Source organism: Ruditapes philippinarum, unplaced genomic scaffold (assembly GCF_026571515.1).
Source record: "Ruditapes philippinarum isolate M1 unplaced genomic scaffold, ASM2657151v2 ctg2584_1_1_1_1, whole genome shotgun sequence".
NCBI lineage: Eukaryota > Metazoa > Mollusca > Bivalvia > Venerida > Veneridae > Ruditapes > Ruditapes philippinarum.
Window position 1 is genome coordinate 6,499 of NW_026857148.1, and position 19,787 is coordinate 26,285.

General features: G+C 33.3%; 1 protein-coding gene across 1 annotated transcript in view; it reads left to right on the forward strand.

Moving 5' to 3' along the window:
* Positions 1–15,695: 15,695 nt before the first annotated feature.
* The window catches only part of LOC132748934 (lon protease homolog, mitochondrial-like), a 29,773-nt gene continuing 25,681 nt past the window's right edge, over positions 15,696–19,787 (forward strand). The window contains exons 1-2 of the mRNA XM_060738605.1: positions 15,696–16,254; positions 17,958–18,046. Of these exons, the coding sequence (XP_060594588.1) occupies positions 15,697–16,254; positions 17,958–18,046 (647 nt within the window). The 5' untranslated portion in view covers position 15,696. The remainder of the gene's footprint in view (positions 16,255–17,957; positions 18,047–19,787) is intronic.

A 19,787-nucleotide genomic window follows, 5' to 3' on the forward strand; every position in this document is an offset into this window, starting at 1 on the left:
AGTAATATCTCCCCATTAAACAGCAGGGGTCTAAAGAATATTTGCATTGTTGGTTACTCTGACATGGAATATGACAATTATTCTCCTTTGATAAACCTGTCAATCAGTGTCAGTATTGCAAGTGCTTAACTAATGACAGCATCCGATACTGAATGCGTCGCGTATCAATTGTTGTTGGGACATGTAACCCCTTGAAGTTGATAATTCAAGTAGGGAATGATGCAGATAAAAAATAATGATCAGGCAATAGAAACTAAAAGAATGACAGATTTGCAATGTTTGAAACTAGCTTTGTCTCACGGTAACCCACGAACACCGAGGAGGGATTGAAAGAGGTGAAAATCCGTTTCAACCAGATAAATTAAATTAAATAAATAATACCTGTTTTAACACTCAAAGGGCCAAAATAATTAAGTCAGTAGTCAGTACACTTCAAACAACCTCTACACAACTCTGCATCAATTACAGTTAACATGTATATACAGGTATCAAGTGACGTAGCGTCTACTGCCAAATATGGTAAGCATGATGCAATCGATGTGTGTTAACAAATTGATGTGTGAAGTACATAATGACCTGAGCAAACTGGATTAAGATTTGTGTCAGATTTTTTTTACTGCTTATATGGAGTGCCAAAGAAAGATTTTTAAGGCAGCATTTTTTTTTCACCTTTCTATGGCTACATAAATTCTCCGTGAAAATGTTGATAGACATTTCATTTAAAGAGAAAAAACTTTGACTGTTAAAAGTATGCTATTTATTTTAAGGATTTTGAATGCATCAAATTCAAGTTTATTTGTACAGAAATGATTCAATATAAATCTAATACAAAAATAATAAAGTTTCCTTTTAAAAGGAAAGGCTTGCTCAGTTGTGCCTTCATCCCAACCCTTTAAAATTGTTTTTTTTTGTTTCAATTTATTATCACAATTTTTTTTGAATTATGGTATTTGTATATCATAAAGGGTTTACTTAGTTTTTTTTTTTGTAAAAACGAATATTTTTTGTCAAAACGATTTAAATCTATTCTCTATTGTATAAAACTAATAAAGAAAATAATCAATTGTAAAAATACTAACGTGGAGATCTATCTATCATACTGAAGGGAAACAAGTGTGCACATTTCATTTCCACTTTTTTCGCAGAGAAATCATTCGTTTTGGCAGTTGCTAATTTCATTTATATAGCAGCTTTATAGACAAGTAAATGCACTAAAATACTTCGTTACGTGGTACCAATTAATAACCATGTATCAACTATGTTACACGATCACAGATACGATGCGCTATCTGTAGATCAGCACGTGGTAAGGTTAATGATATGCATGGGCTGTTTTTAGATTACCTCACCAAGACATTGAATTGCGTTCATTAGATCTAAATACAACTCGATCATGCACTAATATTCTATGTGATTTTGGTAAGCAGGACCACCCTTTGGAGACGGAATACTACTACAGTAACCATTTTCTATTGTATAAAACTAATACAGACAAAAAACAATTATAAAAGAAACTAACTTTTGCGTCTTGAAAAGGAATTGAAACCGAACAAATTCGTTTATAATTTATTACGGTTTAAACCGATAAATCAAGTAAAAATAGAAAACAAACTGGGATTACCGAAGTAACTAAAATAGCTTAGATTTCCGTAATATTACTTCGTCTGATTCCGCAGTATGACGGAATCGCCCGAATTGTCACGATTTCAATCGGAACTACATCGGCTATTATCATTAATCCGAAGAGTGACGGAAAGGGCCGAAAAGTTGCGATTGGCACGATTGCAGCTGGTTTCCCGTTCAATCATGCACTAACAAATGTAAACACGAAACCACCTAACCGGAACAACTTTTCCAAAACAGATGGCTGCCGTGGCTGCAAGCCAAAAATGCAATTTTACATGACACACATGCAATTAATTATATTTGTTTTACACGGATTATTATTTTAATTTACATCAAATATTTTTAAGTACCTATGTTTATTTGCAATTGGTTACATATTATTCCTTCACACAGTTATGTATGTTAGGTCACAATGGTATAAAGATGGTATTTCAATTTTCTTTAAGACTGTATTAAGAGACTCCCTGTCATATGTGACCTTTTTGAAGGTCCCTTGGAAAGTCACATATGACAGTCTCTATATACTGTATATTGCTGAAAGAATCAACAATGTCATGCTATTTTATGAGAAAGTATGTGATTTCGGATGTACCACATTTCAAATACATGTTTCACAATGTAGTTATTTATTTTTGTTTAAAACTTGAAAATATCAAATGATGTTGTAGAAATGCTCATTTTCATAATAAAATGGGGGAAATTAAATTATATGTTTGCAGCATTTTAAGATTAAGACTGGTTTGTGCTTGCTTAAAAATCCCCCTACTTTTGGTCCAAATCCCCTGCTTTTTAAAACCAAACCCCCTTATCTGGGTGGCTGGAAATATGGCATGTATGTTAGTGGTATAAGAGGAGTAGTCCGTACAAATTGTAAAAAATAATAATTATTAAAGGGCCATAATTCTGAAAAATATCATTGAACATCATATGCCAATATTATGCACAACTATACTTGGTAACAGGGTCTTTCAAATATTTCTATTTTAAAGACCCTGTTGGTAATGATCATTCCTGTAAAGTTTGGATGAAATTGCACCGGAGTAGTCCAGACAAGCTTCTATGTAGCTGGCAACAGAAAAGAACAAGAGCCGTGTGGGGGCAACATTCAACTTTTTTTACTTTTTCTAAATGCAAACAAATAAACGGTTCAAGCAGATCTTAAGATAGAAAATTAAAATAAAAAAATTACCTTGAATCTCAAAAGTTCTATCCCTAATTGTATGTTATTCATTTTGGGAAGTTTAACTAATTTCTGTTGCTGATAAGGTAAGGCCTAAAATATCAAACAAGAGGGCCAAGATGGCCCTAGATCGCTCACCTGACCCATCGAACACATCCGAACAATTACATGCATTCTTACCAAGTTTCATGACAGGTGAGTCGAAATGTTAACAAGGATTATCCATATTTGAGCAGTCTGACCTAGTTTTTTCCTGAGGTGACCTATATTCGAACTTGACCTAGAAATCATCAAAACAAACTTTCAGACTAATTTCCAGGATACTTGGATCAAAACAGTAGCCACTAAAGTGTTAATAAGATTTTTCTATTTTTAGCTCCTGTGACCCAGTTTTTCATCTGAGATGACCCATGTCAAACTCATCTGCACAATTACCTACACAAGCATCCTGACCAAGTTTGATGATAATTGAGTCAAAAATGTGACCACTAGAATGTTAACAAGGTTTTTCCATATTTGGGCAGTGTGACCTAGTTTTTGACCCCAGGTGACCTATATTCGAACTTGACCTAGAAATCATCAAAACAAACTTTCAGACCAATTTCCAGTATATTTGGATCAAAAATGTTGCCACTATAGTGTTAAAGACGTTTTCGGAAGTTTTCATATATGGACATATAGGTAAAATTAAAACTGTTCAATAGAATTTTTTTAAACTTGGCATGTTGTTAGAAAATGATAACAGAAACATTTTAAGTGAAAAAAAAAATTGCGGTCACCATTCTCATTTTTTGAGTTATCTGCCCTTGAATTTGACTTTTTTGTTAATTCAAGGGCAGATAATTTACAATGAATGGAAACAATACAATTTTTCTTTCTTACTTTCATGAAGCTTGTAACCTTCCTTTTAGTTGATATGCAAAATTTCAAGAACAAATTTAGAGTGGGTAGTTTTTATTTTAACCTGTGCATATTTTTTTTTAAAAATGGCCCATTTTTTTAAGAATTTAAAGTACCTTAAGGATAAATTGATGCCGCCTGGCGGCCATTGACATTTGTGACTTAGTCATTAGTACAATAATGTTAGATCACTTAACAATTGTATCAGCAAAGCAAATTTAACCAAGGACTTTATTTGACAATTAATTTAATTTATTAATTTATTTAACAGTTTGTAATATTTGAATGTGTACCCTTTGATTTTGATTCAACAGTTTGAAATATCATTTTTGTATTGAAATGAAATATAACATACCATCATGATCAAAGGAACTGTGTAAAATAATGAAAGTAACTATACTAATGTGTCAAACTTTAGTAAATACTCTGTTTTGTTCTTTTCTTACAAGATCAAAATCATATAAATTGAACAAATAATTTGTAAGTGTGGGGTTATGTCCACTATAAAATTAAAGGTGTGGGGTTTTGAAAATTCTCTAGAAAATTCATGTGTGGCGTTTTGTCCACTATCAAATTTTGATGTGGTGTTTTGATGTGTGAGGGTTTGTCCACTCTATAAAATCTTGAGGTCTGGTGTTTTGACGTGTGGGGGTTTGTCCTACGTTTGACGTGTGGAGGTTTGTCAACTCTATAAAATTTTCAGTTCTGGTGTTTTGATGTGTGGGGATTTGTTCACTCTATAAAATCTTGAGGTCTGGTATTTTGATGTGTGGGGGTTTGTCCACTCTATAAAATCTTGAGGTCTGGTGTTTTGATGTGTGGGTGTTTGTTCACTATAAAATTTTAAGGTCTGGTGTTTTGATGTGTGGGGGGTTTGTTCACTCTATAAATTTTGAGGTCTGGTGTTTTGACGTGTGGGGGTTTGTCCACTCTGTAAAATCTTTAGGTCTGGTGTTTTGATGTGTGGGGGTTTGTTCACTATAAAATTTTAAGGTCTGGTATTTTGATGTGTGGGGGTTTGTTCACTCTATAAATTTTGATGTCTGGTGTTTTGGCGTGTGGGGTTTTGTCCTACATTCATAATATACGTGTCAATGAAAATAACGTACCTATGCACGGCACTTCCACAACAACAACAAAATGCACGAATTTCAGATACCTGTGACATCCGTAGAAACTGTAAATAAAGAGGTTATAAATACATTGTCAAGATATGAAACTGTAGATAAAGAGGTTATAAATACTTTGTCAAGATATTAAAGATATAGAGTGATATTCAGATTTTTATTTGGATTTTTTATGTCCTTTTAGACTCCTTTTAGTATTTTACCGCCATTTTGTATGTATTTCTTTTATGACTCTATACAGCCAAACGTTAATGAAATCATAACGAATGAACTACAAATGAATTGCTGCCAAAAGTTAATCAAAAACATACCTTATTACAAATATTTAATCCATAAACAATTTGATGAACAAACAGAAAAAGTAATAAATATATCTTTATCAACGCACTTCAGAACCCCTCCAAATTAAAACGTGCACAGCCAAGCGTAGCAGTGCCTCAACCAATGAAAAACAAGATTTTAAAAAACATCAATTCAGAATGAGACAGAATCAGATTCCGAAGTAAAATATAATAACTTCTTCCGTTTGAAATACAAATTAGAAGGAAATTATTTTCCTTAAGATAACGGTGTCATCGTCAAGCTATTTAGTAAAGCATGACATGAGTGCACGATATTTTCGTGCAGTATATCGGTCTGGCAGTGTAGTCATTTTTTCATTTTCAAGTTGAGCTGACTTAAATATAAGATTGACTGTTATAATGAATTTGGTGATCGACCAAAAGTTGATCTTGTTAATGGTCAAGATAATAAAATCTACAAAAAGATTGTCCTATTACTACTTAAAATAAATTGAACGTTACAGGTACACGGGGGAGGTACTGTAACACGAGGGATGGAGTTTAATGATGACTTGTCAGGAGTTCTTATGATAAATGTCAAGGAGTTCGTCGGAAAACTTGTGTATATACTATAAAAAACACTCGACAATAATGGCAATTTTCATCTTTAAAACGTGAGTTTAGGTGCTAAATTAAACTTCCATGATTAAGCTTGCCTTACGTTTTGTATTATGTGTCAAGAACTAATTCATAGTCCATTTTCATCGCCTCTTGTTTAAAATCTGGTAGTTTTGAGTAATTTTCAAATTATTTGCCAATTCGCAAATATTGGCCTGTTTATTTCTAGTCTTCATCCTTGCCATACATAATTACCTAATTATCATGCAAAATTGCAAACATAAAGCCCCGACTTACCCATTTATACCCGATTTTTCAAATGTCCCGGAGTTCTTGTGATAACTCAAAATATGTCCTGGAGTTCTTATGATAACTTATGTACTGCCAATGTGTTTCTTGTGCTAAATTACGGCACGTTTTAGAGTGTTTTTTGCACAATAATGAGGATATATAATGTTCTTTTTGAGTATATTTTAGTTAAAGAGATATTACTGAGATATCCTATCCCCGTTTCTTTTTTACGTTTTTTTTTTGCTGACGCAGATTTCGTAGACTGAAAAAAGATTGATGTAGGGCATTGACTTTCATGATAAAATGCGCTCAAGTATGGTGTCTTTATGTATATATTTCTGCCGATGTTTGATGGGTATTTCCCCTTTGTAATCTTAGCGGAGGAAACTCTGTTAATTTTGCTGTAATTGATAACAAAAATATATTTTAGTCAAACTTATTTCGCTCGAACCCAGAGGGACCGAGAGATCGGTAGTTATAGAACCAACCGCAGTTGATGAGTTTTTTTTATCATATTGTCGTACTTTTTGGAAACATAGGTTTGAAGAAATTATCCTGGTTTTATACATGTACTTGTTTATTATGGTATAAAATATGATACAAATTACTTAGCCCTTACATAAGCGATGCACAACTATATATTATCTGCTTAAGAAATATGGTTGAGATCAACGTGTTAGACATAATTGTTTTGTGGTTTAGGCCATGATACTGTCGCTGATTCAATCTTTACTGTAGATGATAGCCTATCACCTGTTTATCCTTTGCAGACACTCAAGACCAACATTTTATCCACATTTTTGTGCAAAGGATGAGCGTATTATATTTCATAAGTATTGACAACCTTATTGTATAATAAAAAAGGCTAAAACGTGCCGTAATTTAGCACAAGAAACACATTGGCTGTAACAAAAGTTATCATAAGAACTCCAGGACATATTTTTGAGTTATCACAAGAACTCCGGGATGTTTGAAAAATCGGGTAAAAATTTGTTAGCCGGGGCTTTATGTTTGCACTGTTGCATTATAATTTAGTAATTATGTATTGCAAGGATGAAGATTTGAAATAAACAGGTCAATATTTGCGAATTGGCAAATAATTTGGAAATTTTACTCAAAACTACCAGTTTTTAAGCAAGAGGCGATGAAAAATGGACTATGAATTAGTTCTTGACACATAATACAAAACGTAAGACAAGCTTAATCATTAAAGTTTAATTTAGCACCTAAAACTCACTTTTTAAAGATGTAAATTACCATTTTTGACGAGTGTCTTTGCAGTATTTACAATAGTTTTCCGACGAACTCCGTGACAGTTATCACAAGAACTCCTTGACAAGTTATCATAAGAACTCCATCCTTCGTGTAACACTTTCTCCCCCGTGAGGTACATTCCGCTTGCTCCATGTCACGTGAGCGCCAAGTAAATAAAATTGAATGGATGGGAATTATGGCACAAAATATTAACTTTTTTTTTACATTGCGTACTCACTATACACTCTTGGATGGACAGGATTTCATTTTTTTTTAAATAGAAAGTAAATAATTATGAATAAAGTATGTTTCATTCATATGTTGTAAATTTGGACTTATATAACCATTACAAAATATTGCATATCATTACTCGAGAAGTATAGCATATATATAATCTTCATGAATACTATCTGATTGGTTGATTTTGTCGTGCGCTAGTAACCTGTGGCTACGACAGAGTATTTCGTAAGCAAGACTTAATTATCTCGTGGCCACGACTTAGTAACCCGTGGCCACGACAGAGTATCTCGTGCGCAAGACTTAGTTATCTCGTGCGCACGACTTAGTAACCCGTGGCCAAGACAAAATATCACGTGCGCACGACTTAATTATCTCGTGACCACGAATTAGTAACCCGTGACCACGACAGAGTATATCGTGCGCAAGACTTAATTATCTCGTGGCAACGTATACACGGTGCATATCCATATCGGTACCCTCTTTGCGAAATCTGCTGAAACGGTACCCTCTCTGAACATGCACAGGTCATTCTCTGCTAAAAACAAACCAGCGACGGATACCAATCCAGTAAAATTTCATTGTAATAAGGAAAGGAGGTATGTCACGTAGAAAAGATGTATACCACGGAACACTAGGATGTTTTATTTATGTGCTGATTTGTCATGTGCCCGATTTTTATGTACTGCAACTTCACAATAAGCTACAAAAAATCGACATGTCTTGCTTCGCCCATCACCTCGACATATTTTTCGGGCTGAAATGAACCTATGGCTTGATTATATATGCATCATACATATTTAATATGTTCATTTACATATCATCTTCGGACAAATGGCAGTATATTGTCAAAAATAAATATAAGATTCATAAAAACACCCTACTTTCGGTTTTGCAGCGGCACGGGCTACCTCTCTTCATTTGAATTTTTAAATCACAGGTACCCTCTCATTATTGAACACATAGGAACCATCAAATCACGACACATACTTTTATTTGCGTTATTCGTTAAGTGTGTATGTAATACTTTTTACTTTTATGTAAATAGGCAAGGCCGTCGTCGATGGTCCGGCCGGTCCGGCCTTGGCCGGACCAATATTTTGGCCAAAAATGAGTAAAAAACAAAAAAACAAAAACACGCATCGCTGATTAGCAATTTGACACTTAACTGGCCCCTAAATGCAATACGCGGTAACATACAAACATGACGCGAAGAAACAAATGGACACTGTTAATTGACGGTGTATGTAGGGGTCCTACGAAGTTAAATGTGAAGTTAATTGACATCGACGTGGCTTCGGACAGTTCACCGTATATACATGTATATATATGTGCATTATGAATATGCTTGAATTCTCCGAGAACTTGATAATATTTTATTGAATATACACGGCAACCGTTTAAAAGTCATATTTTTATCACATATCCGTGCTGTTTTTGCGACTCCTTGAAAATGGTATTGCACGGCCGAGCATATATTTTGACGTCATTTGCGTTATACACACTAAATGTTAGCGTTTTTCTATGGGTGTCAATGAAAAATGGTTGTTTTTCACTTCAAAAAGTACTTATTTTTGGTATGTAATAAACAGAATATTGAATTCGTGTAAGTTCATTACTGAATTTATTGAACTCGTTGAATAAAATATTATACTCGCCAGAGGCTCGCATAATATATTTACATAAATTCAGTAATAAACTCATTCAATTACTCTATTACATTATTACAGTGAAGGACGTGTTCCGGCCTACGTATTTTGAAGCAATCGATCTTGCCATGGCCAGTGTTAAAGAAAGATTTGACCAACCGAGATATCGCGTACTTCAGAACGTGTAGGATTTATTTATTAAGGCCGCACAGCCTTTGAAGACCGTTCACTAGAAAACTTGGGTTTTGCTTGTGATTTATATGGCAACGATATTAACCGAGACATCTTAGAGGTGCAGCTTCAGCTGCTTCGTTCACATTTTGACAAATCAGAAAATAGTACTGTTACTCTACCTGATGCTTTGAAATTTGTGTCAAAACAATCGGTGCAAGAACAGAGGTCATTGTTTTGTTAAAGAATTTGTTAGTAATGCCTGCTGCTAATGCTACCAGTGAAAGGACATTCTCGGAGCTCAGAAGAATAAATGTAAAAATACACTGGGAGATAATAAGAACGGCGAGTGCATTGTTGTAGAATAATGCACGCTTCGGGCCTTCTTTGTTTATAAAGAAAAAATTCCGATAGTGTTAGAATGTTTATTTTTCATTCGCCAAATATCAATTACATGTATTCATCTTTTATGTTCACCTGTCCGTCCGTTATGCAAACCTTAAATTTCACCCTTAAAACTAACGACGCACTTAAATCTGTAAAAAAATCGTTGACATTTTACTATAACATGTTCTAGCGACAGGCTGTAAAATGTGCCAAATATATGGGAAAACGCCCCTAAGAACATCCTAGAATAAAAAATTTTCCGGGGGAGCATGCCCCCGTACCCCCCTAGATTCTGGCTAAAATCTACCAAATTGGCCGCACCAATCACAAAATCGTGACGACGGGCCTGATAGGTCTATTACATTCTTAACGATTAACGCAAATAAAAGCATATGTCGTGCTTTGAGGGTACCCATGTGTTGAAAAATGAGAGGGTACCTGTGATATAAAAATTCAAATGAAGAGAGGTAGCCCGTGCCGCTGCAAAACCGAAAGTAGGGTGTTTTTATGAATTTTACATTTATTTTTGACAATATACTGCCATTTGTCCGAAGATGATATGTATATGAACATATTAAATATGTAAGATGCATATATAATCAAGCCACAGGTTCATTTCAGCCCGAAAAATATGTCGAGGTGATGGGCGAAGCAAGACATGTCGATTTTTTGTAGCTTATTGTTAAGTTGCAGTACATGAAAATCGGGGACATGACAAATCAGCACATAAATAAAACATCCTAGTGTTCCGTGGTATACATCTTTTCTACGTGACATACCTCCTTTCCTTATTACAATGAAATTTTACTGGATTGGTATCCATCGCTGGTTTGTTTTTAGCAGAGAATGACCTGTGCATGTTCAGAGAGGGTACCGTTTCAGCAGATTTCGCAAAGAGGGTACCGATATGGATATGCACCGTGAGTTTCATAAAGTAGTGTTATTTGTTTAAAATGTACAGCTACATTACTTCAAATGTGTGGTATTTAATAAGTTTAATACCCCGATATAACATATCAATAAGAAGCAATGGCTTTGCTATGTTGCATGGATGATAACAAGATTCTAACCTTTACATTTATTTTATTTGTGAATACTTAAACACATGTTGTTAAGACCAGACTAAGAGCTCGGGTGAAACTGCTACATGTATAACACAACAATTAACATAACAATTAAGGGGAAGTAACTCAATTACAAGTCTGAAATGAATCTAAATAAATTACCTTTCTTGATAGCATGTTAACTGTTTGTTATTTCACCATATTTGAGACACCTCTTATGACAGCAGCTCTACAACACACAAACCGTCAATAAGATTTGTATTAGAACTTTGTTTGTCACATTATTTTCTTAAATAAATTTATTGCTTTAATTAACATTGTCGATCTTATCTCCGCATAATAATCTTTTAATGTAAAAGTCAGGCAAAGTAAAACGAAAAGGCGAAAGAAAGAATGATGTACATGTTCATATAGTTTTCTTGGTTATCATCTCATTAAACTACAAATGAAACGTACCGTATGTAGTATCCATATAATATAATTATGATGATGTAGATATATGTATCATGTTACATAGGCACTCTGTATCAGCCTCTTATGTACTACCAAGTAGTGTACAATGAATAGTCATAAACGTATAAAACATACGCTGTGTTACTTACTGGGTTCTCGCCTCCCAGGGACATATAGCAGATATTATTACATCGTAATTCACATTTAATTATTTTGTGGCTGTTTTTTATTCGTTATTTTTCATCAGGGTTCGCTTGTATCCAGCGCTTGTATCGGCGCTATAATTTTTGGATGAAATAAAATTTTATTAATTCAAAACAGTATTTATCAGTTTTTATGAAGAAGTTTACTTGCAATTCTCTGCATGGCAATCAATAACAAAATACTTGTACATGTGAATGAAAATCTATTAAATACACTTGCGGAATCTTGAAGTGACGTTTTATTTATACGAATTTAAATAATTTAGGGAAAGGTTTACTAGTATATGAAACAATAGCTTTACAGAGATATGGCCCATTTCATTTGTCAGCTGTTTAATCTTGTCCAAGTTACATGTACGTTTTCTCGATGGTGAATTATTTATCATACTAGTAGTATTCGCTGTGTCAAATTTTTTATATACTCGGTATTGTTTTAGAATTTTAGCATTTATGTATATTGCTAGCACCAGATAGTTAGCCTATTGAGGTAGTGATATTAAATTACCAAACACACGACCTAATGTGCTTTCAGAATCACATTTCGATTTTCTTAAAAATGCTTTGAATTTTATATGTTTAAAATATTGAAAACTTACTCTGTGATTTAACTATTTTCTCCTCCACATATCGAGTTATTTAAAGCGCACATCTGGAGCAGCGGAAATTCACATATAGTTTTTACCGATGCTCAATTTTGAGATTCACAGCCAAAGCTACGGAACTTTAATTGGTCCTTTAGATTTGCTATTCAATTACTATATGAAAGTGATCCGTAGTTCCTATATCACCTATGGATCTCTTTAGCACATATGGAGCTCGGATGAAATTTTGACCAGCAATTCCTTTATTTTGAGACCGATCTCAATAAATGTTTCAATAAATGTTTGTTTGAATGTTAAGCATCGTTTGGAGGTAAGATTTGTCCATCCCCGTGATACAGTCATTTTCGAGTAAACTAAGGTAAGTTGAGAATTTGTGAGATTAGGAGGGGGCTACCTTGAGGTGTCCTCAATAAAATAATACTGAATACCATTTAGTTTTGAATTATTTTGGTCCCATATACATGTACATTTAAGTGCATCATATACAGGAACTGGCAGTATTTCAGAAAATAAATGTTGAAAAACAGATATCTAGCGATAGAGATAGTCCCACTACATTTTCTGTCAGAAGTTGAATTTTATCAAAAATTTCGACTTTCGAAGGAGTGTTCACATTTTATTACATGTAGTATGATCTATTAAGAGTGTATGAAAGCTGGCTGTACATGGGCATGATCATTGCTAAGCAGAGCTATGAATATTTATTTTGTTAGGGAATGTTTTATAATGTTAATATATGATGAGATGCTTTAAATAACTGGGATACTCATTCTGTCTTTTTCTTTTTAACTATTTAATGAAAAAGATGAAATATGGAATCAGTTTTTCAAATGTTTTGGTCTACAGTAGTCACATAGAATCAAGCCAGCTTTGGCGGCACATGCCAATTAATGCAATCTGACCAGGCTGTATACTATTGGCATCTAGATATACCCAAAATTAATAATGGATAGTTTCAAAAATTGAAAAATGGACAATTCTATTTAAGGAATCTAGCAGGTTAAGATAGAATTTCTGTCATCTTGTGAATTGAACAAATGGTCACTTATAATTTTCATCATCATATTACAATATGTATTAAAGATTACAAAGAGAGAGGATAGATAGATCTATGTTTAATTCATATATCATTGTCATATTAAAATGTTTAAAATCATTGCTGTTTTACTTTTTATTCTGCTTGTATCACTTAATGCACATTCTTTAGACAGATTAAGAAGTTATATTTACATCAAACCTGAAGTAAATTCATGTCACGGTAAAGCACTAGTCAGCAGTAACTTAATACCAAGAACTTCAGTACTATTGAACCCTGGAAAAGACTTTGCTCGGTTTGGATTAAAAACCACACCAAATGCCCAAGTATTGCAAATTGGACGTAATTTTGCTATATTTATGCGAAAACAAAACCTTGCAGTGCAGGAACAGATGTAAGTTAACACTGATAATTTTATTTCTGCCACACTTCCCTGGAAAATTAACTAATTGAAAATGTACTAAAACAAATAAAACTTAATAAATGCAATAATTTCTTTTTTTAATGTCAATTATTACTTTTTGAAGAAACCATTCTATAAGCAAAGGCCACCTTTGCTACTTTTATATATTGGATAATGAGAGAGACATGCATGTATAGACACATACTATACAGAAATTCAAAATGTTTAAATCCCTATGGAAAATATAAACATTAAATACAGAAATTCAATATGTTTAAATCGCTATGGAAAATATAAACATTAAATACGAAAATTCAAAATGTTTAAATCCCTATGGAAAATATAAACATTAAATACAGAAATTCAATATGTTTAAATCCCTATGGAAAATATAAACATTAAATACAGAAATTCAAAATGTTTAAATCCCTAAGGAAATTATAAACATTAAATACATAAATTCAAAATGTTTAAATCCCTATGGAAAATATATACATTAAATACAGAAATTCAAAATGTTTAAATCCCTATGGAAATTATAAACATTAAATACATAAATTCAAAATGTTTAAATCCCTAATTTTATTATAACAAATTACAATTACATTTCTCCATGTGTGCATGAGTTTTCAGGTGAGTTTGTGCGATCATTTTAATGTGGAGTGGTCTAGAATGGGCAAGTTTTTCAAATATTGATAAAATAAAAATGTACAATTTGGATATTGTTACAAAATATTGCTTGAATAAAAGTGGGGGGATGACAAAGTTTTAAGTGATTTAATATGTACATTAAAATGATGAATAATGGTATTTTGTTCCAGAACAATATAATATCTGCTGCATAAATATATGCAATGTAGGATCTATATTATCAAGTTTTTGACAAATACAATTCTTCCATGTTTTGATGTTATTTTTAATACTAATTATAGACCAGTTCACTTTTCAAAGACTGAATCTTTCCAGCAATTTAAAACCTGTTTTGTGATTTACAATTGATCCATTATGTATACATGTATACATTAGGTATACAAAGACTATATAAATTATATATAAAATGATTCAAATTCCTTGCAAGCTATATATTTCTTTAAATTTGTTTGACTGTCTAACAAAATCTTTATTCATCGAGCAAATGGCTATAGATTACTCTTGAAATATATTGATGAAATGATAATTAATTTTTATCTGGAATATTATTCTGGCTGTTTTTGTCATGGTAAGTTTTAGTTTGTTTAAATCGCATGGATTTAAAATTTTTGATAAGATGAATTATTAGATGTGAACACACTTTTCAGCAAGTTTACGAAACAAAAGTGATTTTTTTCCAAATAGGCAAGGGGAACTTTGGCATCTTGTGCCAATGTGAAAGCTATAGATTAACATTATCAGTGTGGTGTGAAGAAAGAAAAAGAAATAACAGCAAAATTATACTATTTAAAGCACCCTTCAGTAAAATTACCAATTAAATGGACCAAGGGAATTTTGTGACCAGTTTTGAAATTCGGTTTATTCTATACAGTAAATGGTTGTTTTTTTTAAATTCTTTAAAAATAGTTTTAATAATCATAAATCAATATTTAATACTGTCTATGTAAATTCAAACTAAGAGGAAAGACATTGTGTCAGTTTTCCGTCCTTCTTGTTATTTTTTTAGCCTTTGGGTACTTGAGATGATTCCGGGTCAGCTCGGCCCTAAAACGTACTTGGCCCCTGAGTCAGCTCGGCCCTATACCAACTCGGCACGGGTCAACTCGGCCCACTTTTCAATTATTTATATTTAGGTTTGTGTAATCACTATTTTTTGTAATATTTGTAATTATGTAAAATACACGGACTTAATTTTCAGCTTTTGACAATTACAAACAAATTAAATGAAATTGGTTAAAGACATTAAAGGGACTCTTATTGTCACAGGCTGTTATTATCAATCAGTGTGTTCGTAAGGATACCGATTAATTAGGTGATAATTATGAGTGACGCATTCATTTAAAATTGATTACTGACCACCTGCAATTAATTAGAAGCTTAATTATGATATATTTATTAAGTAAACATGTTTTTGTTTGATATTTTTTTTAATATTACTACTTTAAATATATTTTTTTAAAGTGGGCCGAGTTGACCCGTGCCGAGTTGACCCATGCCGAGTTGGTATAGGGCCGAGTTGACTCTTTTCCCTTGAGATAAAAGCGTTTACTCACACAGATCAACATGTCTGCCTCCATGCGAACGTGTTTCCCAACTCCGTATAAATTAAGTGCTTTTTCTAGTTCTTTACGTAAAAGTAATCTGAGTGCAACATTAACAGAGGCTAACTATGTTAAGATTCTCTCTTCTTGTAGTTGTTGCTTTGACGTTGAAACGTCAAAATGCTATAAAATACCTCATAAACCTAGTTTGACATTGAAACCTAAGTCTAACACTAAGAAGTGCAAAGACACAGTTCACAATCAAGTTTATTCCGTTACTAATTTTGATAGTTTTAATGATTCACACTCTAAAATACCTAATACAGTTTTAAATGTGAGAGGAAGCGGGTTTTCAAATTACAGTCAATTTGCTCAATTTAGCAGCGGAGTACATGGAAATGAAGGGGTAAATGGAGACGATTTTAATGATGACAACGATGATGGTGATGATGATGGGCAAGTGATTGAATACCCGATGAATACCCTCACGACCATGTCACCCCCAGATGTATTCCCAAATGTGCCAGTGATTGCAATTAGTCGTACTCCACTATTCCCAAAATTTATGAAACAAATTGTTGTGAGTATAATAGCAATATCTTGGAATCCCCAAATCTATTTTGAACTTTGATAAATGAGACTTTAAACGATATTAATATGAAATTAGGTACTACCTATGGCACGGAAAGCTCTTATGATTTATGATTTAAGCATAACATGTTAACCAGATATTTCATGCAATTCGTTAAAAAGTAAATGCAGGTATTTTGTACTGTAAACAGAAACAAATAAATTGGTGGTGTTCAACCTATCACCGGAAGAGGGACCACTGTGCATGGAAAATCCCGTCCGCCATTTTCTGTTAATCTCTAATCACATAATGTTGTTTTTACGTTATTTTTAATGTGCTAATTTTATCAAAAAGGATTTAAAAGAAACTTTTTACATTTATCATCGTTACTATAGTTCTTATGAATGAAATAAATGTTTATTTTCTGATTTTGTACATCATTCTTCATCGGAAGTGTTATTTAGCATGCGTCTGCTAGCAATAGTCTGAATTATGTAGATGCTCATCAAAAGCGCTGTGATATCTATATTTAGCTAAAAAAGATTTCAAAATGGCGGCGCCCAGTTAACTAAGGATTTTTTCACAGCTCATTAGGTATAGGATATATATTTTTTTGAAATTTTCATTTACTTTTAATTTGGTTTCATTTGAATTGATATGCGTCATACATGTTATCTTAGAGCGCTACAGCCCTCGCGGGGCCTTCGGCACCGCTCGAACTTTACGCGTATAAATAAAAATAGTATTTATGAATATATCCTTGTGATAACAATTAAACTATCTTGTAATAATATGAAATTAGGCAAAGCCTATGAACGGGGAAGTCGGTAAAAAATCCTTTCATTTTTCCGTTTTAAAGGTGTCATTCGGTATTATATGTACCAACTTCCGTTTTCACTCGGAACACTCGACGTTTATTATTAATCCGAAAAGTTGAGATTTGTTCCGTTATCGGAATACACCGCCTTTTATCATTGAGTTACATTGTAAACGGCGGCGCCTAACTAGAACTGACACTGAAAATTTCATTGATAGGTATAGAATTCTATATATTTTTTAATTGTTTTTTATATGAATGTTCTTTTAAATATACACGTGTAGTCTATAGCCGGGCAAGCCAAAGCCCGGGCACGCTTCGCGGGCCCGGACTTTTACTTCCCCGTATAACAATTTAAATTGATGCAATTATTATGTCGGGACTGTGAAGCTGGCCGGGCTTTGGCTTGCCTGGCTATAGACTACACGTTTATATTTAAAAGGAAACCAAATAAAGAAAAATTACTGAAAATATAGAATTCTATACCTATCAATGAAATTTTCAGTGTCACTGACACTTAGTTGGGCGCCATCATTTTCAGTGTAACTCAATGATACTTGGCAGGGTATTCCTATAACGAAACAATCACAACTTTTCGGATTAATAATGATCGTCAAGTTAAGCGGTGCATGAAATACAGAATGGCACCTTTAAATTGGAAAAATGAATTATTTTTTAGCAGACTTCCCCGTTCATGTAGGCTTTGCCTAATTTGATATTATATTACTGATACTAATGTATTATTTTGGATAAATCTTGCTCCGAAATCTCATTTGAATTGTCACATATATTGTATATTGCATATATTTAATATTGTATATTAAATACATATTTGTTTTCATGCATTGAAGGAAACCAATTGTTTTAATATCAACAAAAAACTTGTATATTTCAGGTTAATGATCAAAGATTAATTGATATAATCCAGCGTAAAGCACGGCTTAACTTGCCATATGCAGGAGTATTCTTAAAAAAAGATGAAAGGTAACCATTCTCCAACCATATGTGTTAATATATTTTGTCAGTTTTTTTTGTCCCCCACCTTTTCGAAGAAAAAAGGGGGATATAGAAATAGGCTCCGTCCGTCTGTCCGTATGAACCCAGAGGTACTTGTGTGACTTGGAGAACAATGGGTAACAGTAAATTCTCTTTGATCCTATTCATTCCGTTTTTACTTGTGTGTCTTTTTTTAAGCCTTGTGTGACTAAAAATGGCCAAAAAGATCAAAGGAAAAGTCACATAAGTACCATTTTGTGAGTACGTCCGTCCATCCGTCTGTCACACTTTCGTGTCCGGTCCATAACTTTGTCATTTATCAAAGGAATTTGAAATAACTTGGCACAAATGTTTGTTATAATAAGACGATATGTCATGCGCAACAACCAGACTCCTACCTCCAAGGTCAAGGTCGTATTTGCTCTTTCAAGGTCAACATTGGCGTGTCCAGTCCATAACTTTCTTAACTATAAAGGGATTTTAAAATACTTGCCACAATTGTTTACAATAATGAGATGATGTGTCATGTGCAACAACTGGTCACCTACCTTGAAGGTCACACATGGAGGTCAAAGATTAACATAGTCTGTTATAGGTAGTGATGAAAATCAGATGAAATTTGTCCAATTCGATCATCGGTTCAATCGGATGGGACATAATGGATAACTTTTCGAATAAAGTCGCGTTCAAAAGAAATAGGGAAGTATATTTCTTCCCAAGGCACTTGATTATATTCAGTAACATGAACTTCATTTACCACTTTTCAAAACAGTTTTAACCTTATATAGTCATAATTTTACGAAATAGATTTTATTTTTCAATGGATGTGAAATAATAACATTCACATCACATTTTATTACTATTACATCACGTTTAGATCCTGTTCAACTCCAAATTGTCTCTGAGATGATTTTTTTTTGCAGTCGGCAAGGTGTTACTAAAAGGAAATTACCGTCAGAATTAATACCCTTTGATACTTGAAACATTTTCGACGACATCCGTAAAAAATATTTTTGTGAATCGATTATTGTCGCTTTACATAACTGATTATCGGCGACTTGCGACAATCGGAACATCACTAGTTATAGGGTATATTTTGTGTCCAGTCCATAACTTTTTCATAGATGAAAGGATTTTGAAAATATTTGGCACAAATAGTCACTATAATAAGACAATGTGTCATGCACAACACCTGCATCCCTTCCTCCAAGGTCAAGGTCACACTTAGAGGGAAAAAATTTACATAGTCTGTTATAGTGTATATTTTGTGTTCGATCTAGAACTTCTTCATAATTCAAGGGATTTTGAAATAACTTTGCACAAATAGTCACAATAATAAGACAATATGTCAAATACAACACCTGCACCCCTACCTCCAAGGCCAAGGTCACACTTAGAGGTCAAAGGTTAACAGTCTGTTATATGGTATATTTTGTGTCCTGTCCATAACTTCTTCATAGATCAAGTGATTTTGAAAAAACTTGGCACTAATAGTCACAATGATAAGATGATATGTCATGCATAACACCTGTGTCCCTACCTCCAAGGTTAAGGTCATACATAGAGGTCAAAGATTTACATAGTCTGTTATAGGGTATATTTTGTGTCCAGTCCATAACTTGATCAAGGGATATTAAAAATACTTTGCACAAATTATCAATATAATAAGACGATATGTCAGGCTCAAAACATTGGTCCTTACCTCTAAGGTCACACGTAGAAACTCAAA